Source organism: Centrocercus urophasianus, unplaced genomic scaffold (assembly GCF_019232065.1).
Source record: "Centrocercus urophasianus isolate 14NV4802_14NV808 unplaced genomic scaffold, USGS_Curo_1.0 seq_762, whole genome shotgun sequence".
Lineage (NCBI taxonomy): Eukaryota > Metazoa > Chordata > Aves > Galliformes > Phasianidae > Centrocercus > Centrocercus urophasianus.
Window position 1 is genome coordinate 1,848 of NW_024885380.1, and position 8,227 is coordinate 10,074.

Here is an 8,227-nt window from a genome sequence, read left to right on the forward strand (position 1 = left end):
TGCTGCGTCCGCCTCTTTGTCACTGCGCCTGGCGGGGCGTGGGGTCACCACGGGGGTGGCAAAAGGATGACGGTGGTGCCAAGGGTGGGGACAGCGCTGGCCCAGAGTGCCGCTGCACAGCCTGGGGAGGGGGTGGGGCGGGAACCTCAATTTTTGTGCTGCCGGGACAGAGCGGTGCTCCTCCAGCAGCGTGCATTGCTTCAGAAAAAGAAAGAACTCAACAAAAAGCCCCAAAGACCGAGCAACGGGTCGGCAGTGCTGATGGAAGAAAGGCAGCACGGCGTCCCCACGGGGAGCAGCGGTGGTGGGGGGTGAGAGAGCGGTGCCGACGGCAGGAACGGCGCGGGGAGCCCCGCCGAGGCCTCGCTCCGCCTCACCGCCCGCTCCGCTCTGCTGGACGCGGCCTGGTCTCGCCTGCAGGAAGGAACGATAAAGCGCGGCTGTTGAGCACGACGGCCCCTCACTCCTCCCTCGGTGCCGCTCCACGTGTACCGTCCCGAGCCCCCAGAACCGTACCGATAGAATGAAGACAATACCGGACCGCGCACCGAGCGCTGCACCTTTATACACCGCCGCTTCCGCTTCCGCCGGCCGTCGCCATGGAAACACCGGAACTCAGTACTCGTCCCGCCCCTTTCTTCACCCTCCCCACCAATCGCCAGCCGCTTTGCTAGTTCTCCTCGTCACAGCCAATCGGCGGGCTCTCTAGCTCAGGCCTCGCAACCAATCGGCGACCGCCACCCCCTCCCCCGCGCGGCGCTGTAAACAACAGCTCGGTGGGATTTAAAGGCGCCGCACCCCATTCCGCCCCCTCCCACCCCCGAAGTCGCCGAGCCCGACGCAAAGATAGAGAATTTTATTAACCAACCGGCAAAAAATAAAATAAAGTTCCATAATCCGTTCCACAACCCGGAGGGGAGGGGCGTGGGGCCGCGCAGGGCCCAGCATCCCTTCCCCAAATATACAAATCAAACCTGATGCGAAAATAAATACAGATTCTTGAGCTGGGGGTTGAGGGGGGAGGGGGGAAATGGGTTTGCATAGAGGAAGATTTAATAAAAAAAAGGGTTTTCACCGTGGTTCATTATTATTAATTATTATTATTCCTAGCGTCTCCCCGCAGCAGAACCAGGCCCTGATCGTCGCGACATGATTAACGCAATTAATTCCCCTTCTCCCAATAACTTAACGGTGATCACCGGGGGATTGTGCTTTGTGGGGGTGGGGACCAGTGATGGGGGGGAGGGGGGTCAAAGAAACCCCCAACGGAGGGGCTGCCCCCTCGCCGTCCTTTGGTCGCTAGCTGTGTGCCCCCCCGAGCCCCCACCCCGGGGCTGCGGCACTCCCTGAGTCACATCATCACCCCCTCCTCTGCATCGCTTCCATCATTCATGGCGGGGCTCGGGGTGGGGGGGGGAAGAGGAGGGAAAGGGAAGGAGAAGATGGCGGCGGTGGGCCTGGGCCTGGTTTTGGCAGGAGGAGGCCCGGCCTGCGGGACCTGAACTCCCTGAGCTGCACCGAGCGGAGGCTTCAGCCACAACGGGGGGCCCTCCGCCTCTGCGTCCTGCCGTCCCCGAGCAGCAGCAGCACCGGGCCGGGCTGTCCCTCCTCCGCCGCTCCCATCGGAACCGTGTGCGGCTCCCAGCGCATCCCCGGCCCGCGGGCGGCTCAGATGGAGTTCTCGATGGGGCCGTGGGTGCTGCGGCGGCCCAGGCAGTTCCTCTCGTTCAGCAGGCTGGTGGTTTCATCTGCCGGCTCTGTTTTCTCCTGCAGATCGGTTTTGGGAGCGCCGCTGTCCGGAGATTGGGGACAACTGTCCATGCGTGACGTGGTGAGACCGTTCTGGTATTCCTGCCGCGTGATCTGCGCCAAAGCAAAGCCGCCGTGAGGCAGGGGCACGGCACGGCAGACGGGTGCCCGTCCCCCCCAAGCCCCACACGGCCTCACCTTAACGAACTGCAGGTCGGTGAGCGCACGGACGCTGAAGTCGGCCACGTAGGGGGCGACGGCGCTGAGCTGGTTGTTGCTGCCACCAACCGGGGATGAAACGGAGTCGGAGCGTTCGTGGCAGCTGAGCGAGGCCGAGCGGTTGAGGCCGCTGACGTGGGATGGGGAGCGGGTCTCTGTGGGATGGGGACAGGCTCAGAACCACCTCAGAAGCTATTCGGTCCCTTTGCTGCTCCCTGTCCCGCTGAATTAAAGGGGGACGATGGGGACAGCAAGGCAAGGGTGATGGATGAACCGCATGAAGCACAGGGAGGGTGGCATCTCCTCGCCACCTGGACGCGGCCCCAGTGCAGGTGGGTTCCCCTGCTCCACCTCTGGAGCCACAGGTGGGAGTAAATGGGGTGGGTGAGGGGAGCACAGGACCCTCGTGACACCAGGAGGGGGAGCAGGAGCTCAGCGCTGTCCCCCAAAGCCCAACAGAGGCTGAGGAACTGCCTCTCCTCCTGTAGGAGCGTTTTTCCTCCTCCAGGAGAACCCGGATCTGCGTGCAGCCCTGGGGGAATGACAACCAGTGCCACGTTGACATGGCCCTGGGGTGCTGAGGACACCAAATGCTGAGTTAACTCAGCCTGGCAAACAATATCCCGAGGGCTGAGGATTGGCAGGCAGAGAGACAACATGACAGAAGCAGAGGACAACGTGAAGAGAGAGCGCCGGGGCGATGGCAGAGGGCAGGATGGAGCTGTGGTGGGGCTGGAGACGTGCTGGGGAACCCTGGGGTGCTCACCCGATACAGGAGGTGGACTGATGGCCATCACCCCGTAGTAGGAGAAGGCTCCTGCTTCAAACTTCATGCATTCCTTCCCAGCCTCCACCTCCACCTTGCCCTGCGAGGGAGAGGCAGCGTCAGGCTCCGTAACAACACGTCCTGTGGCACTGGGGTGGGTGGAAGGAGCTTGCCCGTGGCTTTGGTGATGGGCAGCATCACACCGATGGAACCCATGGGACACTGCCAGCCCGTGGTACCTGCAGGATGAGGATGAAGTAGTCGGCAGCCTTGTTCTTGGTGTAGAGGAAGTGGTGCGGGGACTTCTTGTTCTCCTCGTCAAACTTCAGCTCCTGGATGACGTCGGAATACTTGAGCAGCCTCAGCAGGATCTTCTCAGAGATGAAGTTGGGTGTGAAGAGCGTCACCTCTGAGAGTGAGACGGGAAAACGGGGTCAGAGCTGCGGGCTGCCCCTGCTCCCAGCCCTGCAGACGGAGGTGCTGAGGGATGCAGATGAACAGTCTGCCCCTCGGGGCAGCACTCTGGATCCAGGGCTGGGCCTCACAACACCTCCCTGCCACAGAAACGCCCGGGTCTGGCACCTCCAGCAGCCCCACAGGAGAGCACCCAGGTCCCCAGCCCCAGCTGTACGGTGACACGTGCCAGGACAGGGCCTTCCTGCTGGGCAAATAGCCTCATTTTGGGGGATACAGGGGAAGAGAGTAGGGTGTCATGGTCACAGCCCCTCACTTCCAGGTCTCCCACCCAATCTCTGGCCCCTGCTGGAACGCAGCGCCCTTGGTCCTTTCCTGTCCCCATCCTAGGGATCCTCCTAGCAGGACGAGGCCGCTGCACCGACTTCCCCCTCCTGCGGGGCCAGCAGGGCTCCCCCCGACAGATCGGCAGCAAGCAGGCAAAAATGCAAAACCTCTATCATTTCTCAGCTACAGAGCAACGAGAAGGGAACAGAAGCCTCGTGGCTCCAGGAGCAGCAGCGCAGAGCCGACGTGGGCACACGGAGCACTCCCAACAACTCACCCGTGGAGAGGAAGCGGTGAGCAGCCAGCAGCAGCTGCGGGGAAACCTTCACCTTCTGCTCATTGACGGGGTCCTTGAAGGCTGAGAAATCCCTCTTGCCCTTCTGGTTGCCCGTCCGCTTCTTGCTGCGGTTTTCATCGGCTGCTATCGGGGTGACAGGGCGGCAGGTGGCACCCAGCTCCCCCGCACGCTGCGGGGACGCGGCGCTGAGCCCCACACCTACCAAAAGCATCCGACTCGTCCAGGATCTCCGACTTGATGATCTCCTCGATGACGTCCTCCAGCGTCACCAGCCCCAGCACCTCGTAGAAGGGATCCCCCTCACCCTCGTTGTTCACCTTCTGCACGATGGCCAGGTGCGATTTCCCTGCGGACAGACAGGCGGACGTCAGACAGACACGCTCCGGTCAACTCACAGCATGGGCTCAACCCTACCACACTCCCTGCGCAGGGACAATAAGGACATTATGATCCAAACGAGCCCTGGGCTGGGCGCTCCTTCCCTGTTTAATGACAGCAATTAAGGGCAGAGGCACCCGCAGGACTGGGGACACCGCACCGCGGTTGTGAGGGAAGGGCTCAGCCAGAAAGACGCAGCCAAGGGGATGTGATCTGCAAGGACCTGGCTCGTGTCACCTGCACTCACACGGGACCAGCCCTGCTGAGTCAGGACGCGATTCCTCCCCATGGGTGCAGAGGGAACGAAAGCAAAGGGCAGAGATCCCACCCACACCCTCGAGGCCCCCCACGATCCCCGCGCATCCCAAAAGCTGCACCCCAAAAGTGCCGGATCCGGGTGAAACCCTGGGCTTCCCCTTCTGCAATGCAGGGTTTTGAGAGAGGGGACGGCAGGGGAGCACCCCACACCTAACGAAGGCCAAGGGGTGAAGCAACCCCTCCCTGCCCTGAGCCTCGTGCTGTGCTCACACCGAGAGGAGCAGGAAGAGGAGACAAGCACCGAGTGCTGCTGCAGGATCTGTCACCCCAACGCCAGCTTTTGTGCCACATCCATGGCACCATTCCTGCAGGCAGGGCAATCGGGAGCGCGGCCGATTGCTTTCAGCTCTCCATCCTTTTGCTCAGCGGATTTCCAACGCTTCCAACCCTGGAGAGAGGACTTGGGGGCTGACCCAGATCCCAAACACAGCCAGGCTGCCAGCTCCCCATTTCTGACCCAGCAGCAAACAGCAGTGAGGGCCGTCGAGGCTTTGTAATCAGAGCGATTGCACTTCAAATCCTTTAATAAGGATTCGTAGGAGGGAAAGCCAGCGCCAGCAGCTGGGCCAGCTCCAGCTCCAGCAATGGGGAGGCAGAACGCAGCCCTGCTCCCGTTCAGTTGGGCTTTGGGAAGGGGGGAGCCGAGCTGCCATTGAGCGTGACAATATCTTGGGGCGCAGGGAGATCGTGGGTGCAGAAAGAAGGCAGGAACCAAGCGTGCAGCCTCCAGACTCCAACCCTGAAGGATCAGCCTGGCTTGGATCTGCTAAATCCTGTCCCGAGCTGCAGCAGAGCTCTGGCTGCAGGAGGAACTGCCAGATCCCCTAAATCCCAGCACGAAGCGCAGGCGACCGCCCTGCACCCCTAAACGTCCCCACTGCCAGCAGGATGCAGCCATGAGCTTAATGGGAGCTGGGGAAGCAGTGGGGCTGCCGGGCACAGTGGGGTCCCAGGCTGGTGCACAGCGCCTCAGCCCCTCCCCATGGGCTTTAAGGGCCAGTGGGAAGCCAGGGGAGCGAGGAAGGGCTTGAAGGAGGGAACCAAAGCGAGCAAGGAGCCATGCAACTCCACAACAGCATTTCAAAGGCCTCCGGGGCCAGTAATTAAAAATGAAGAGCACGTAAACACTCTCCCAATGTTTCCAGAGGCGAGCGCCGAGCTGAGGGTGCTCTGCAGGGACAGCTCTGCCACCTCAGTGCTGCCACAGAGAGATCCTACAGAGACAGGCACTGAAACAGCCGCCCCATCTTCAGCACGGACTCTGTGTCCCCCCCATCCCCGCCAGCCCCACGAAGCCGTGCAGCCCTGGAGAGCTGCCAGAGAGCCCAAGTTTTGCTTCTGGCCTCGCGCTGCCGGAGCCATAAGGAAAAGCAGCCCCCCAAGGAGCAGCCCAGCAGCGTTCCCCCACTCCTCTCACCCTTCTTGAACTCCTCCAGCATGGCGTCCAGCTTGGTGTCGTGGAAAACAACGTGGACGGGGTGGTTGTAGAACTTGGTGATGGTTTTGAGGGGCGTGCAGTCGTCGGGGTCGACGAAGGCCAGGTCTTTCACGTAGAGGATGTCCATGATGTTGGATCGCTCCTCCTCGTACACAGGGATGCGGGTGAAGCCGCTCTCCATGATCTCAGACATGGTGTTGAAGTCCAGGATGGCGTCGCTGCTGATCATGAAGCAGTTCTGCAGCGGGGTCATCACGTCCTCCACCGTTTTGGTGCGCAGCTCCAGGGCCCCTTGGATCATATTGAGCTCCTCCCTCACCAAATCATTATAAGGCTCCGTCACCTTCAGCATCTCCACCAGCTTCTCCCGGTTGTACACGGTGCCGATCTCCTGGCCCAGGATGAAATCCAGCAGCTTGCTGATGGGGTAGGAGAGAGGAAACGTCACCAGCATGAAGAATTTGGTGACCACGATGGTGTTGGCACCCACGGCCAAACCGTGCCGCGAGCACAGCGCCTGGGGGACGATCTCCCCAAAGATGACAATGCCAATGGTGGAAGCCACCACGGCGCCGATGCCCGAACCGATGAGGTCATCCAGGAGGATGGTGAGCGTGGTGTTGACCAACACGTTGCCCAGCAGCAGCGAGCACAGCAGGTAATTCCCTTTCCTCCGGATGGGTTCGATCTTTTTGGCGTAACGTTTCTCCTTGTCGGTGCCGCAGTTCTGCACGATGCGCAGCTCCATGGGATCCAACGCCATCAAACCGAGGTTGAGCCCGCTGAAAATCCCCGACAGCACCAACAGCCCCACGATGAGGATCACCTGCAGCCAAAGGGGCAGCAGGGATTTCTTCTCCTCCACCACCACGATGTGGCCGTCGGCTCCTTGGTGAGGCAACCAAGGCAAGCCGGGCTTTCTCTGCGTGCACAGCACGTAAGTCTTGGCCTGCTCGTCCTTACGCAGGGGCTGCACCCGGACTCGGAGCAGAGCCGAGGTGTCCTGAGAGCCTCCAGCAGCCTCGGAACCCACCAGGCCCTGCACCACCAGGTCCTGCGAGCGCTCCGGGCACGTCCCGTTGGGCGTCGAGGCGTTGCCGGCCGGGCGGAGCTCGGCGAAAGCCACGCGTTGCCCGGTGCCCGGTCCCAGCCCCCAGCCGTAAAGGCGAAGCAGCAGCTCGCTGCCCTCCGTTACGCGGATCGGGCCTCTCGTAGGAGCCGCCGGTTTGGTGCTCTCCTCCAACCTCATGCCCAGGATCACGCTTTCCCCGCCGCCGCACACCGCGGTGCCTCCGGGAAGGGCGAGGAGGAGGAGGAGGGGAGGGAGGAGCGGAGGCGGCGACGCTGCTGAGCTGCGGGTTGCCCCAAAGCCCCGGCTGCCGCCGCGCCGCCGCCCGCCGCCCGCCGCCATGTTGGTGGCTCGCGGCCGCCGCGCGCCCGTGGCGTCAGCCCGCCGCCAGGCCACGCCCCCTTCCCGCGGCGGGCGGCCACGCCCCTCTTCCGGTTTTGACCACGCCTACTAAGAGGGTGTGTCGGTGTTAAAAGGGGCATGGCGAGGCTTAAAGGGGGAGGGGGTTTCGTGGGCCCGCCAGGAGGTGGTGCGTTGTGGCTGTGGCCGCGGCTAACGCACACAGAAAGAGGATTGATAGAGGTGGAAAGGAGGGGCATTGGGTGCCCGGGTGGGGACTATGCGGCAGGGCTTTGGATGTGGGGCGTAAGGCTCGAGTGGAGGGCGGGGTATAGAGATGGAGGGCAGTATGACCTGCAATGCGAACTAAGTTTGAGGGACAAAAAGCGGCGGTGAGATCACTAGGATTTATAATACCTGCCTCACTTAGTGAGGGGAAAGGTACTAAGCCCTAAGGGACAGGATCCAGGGTGGGGGCAGGACCTTGGAGGCGGGCACTGGGATCTGTGCTGCAGGACCCAGGCCCTTTGGGGGCACTAAAACCTAAGGGCAAGACCTTGAGGGAAGTACATAACCCGCCGGGGTTGGACTCTTGAGGTCAGTATGACACACGGACAGGATTCAAAAGGCTCCTTAGGACCCGCAGGCAGGACCTAGAACGCTGGGAAAACCGAGACGCTCAGGAAGCGCCAGGCCCGCGCTGTGATCTAGCCGCACCTCTATCCCGGAAGTGTCCTTTAGTTCAAGCCCCCTCACCCCCTGCGCGCATTATCCTCTCCCCCCATCTGACAGCCACGCTGTGCAGCCAGCCATCCGTTGGCATCGCGCGGTGGGCGGAGCGAGCCGACCAATGAGCCCGCGGGACTGGGAGGCGGGCCCAGAGAGCTGACCAATGGACGCGCGGGGGTGGGA

The 8,227-nt window shown here is 62.2% G+C and overlaps 1 protein-coding gene across 1 annotated transcript; it reads right to left on the reverse strand.

The window, feature by feature from the left end:
* Positions 1 to 841: 841 nt before the first annotated feature.
* Positions 842 to 7,318, reverse strand: CNNM4 (cyclin and CBS domain divalent metal cation transport mediator 4). Its single transcript, XM_042838317.1, has 7 exons — positions 5,887 to 7,318; positions 3,976 to 4,119; positions 3,753 to 3,896; positions 2,974 to 3,143; positions 2,735 to 2,834; positions 1,948 to 2,123; positions 842 to 1,863 (listed from the first exon to the last, which is right to left on the reverse strand). Exons 1-7 carry the CDS (start codon positions 7,316 to 7,318, stop codon positions 1,669 to 1,671), a joined length of 2,361 nt encoding a protein of 786 aa, XP_042694251.1. The 3' UTR covers positions 842 to 1,668.
* Between the last annotated feature and the right edge of the window lie 909 nt (positions 7,319 to 8,227).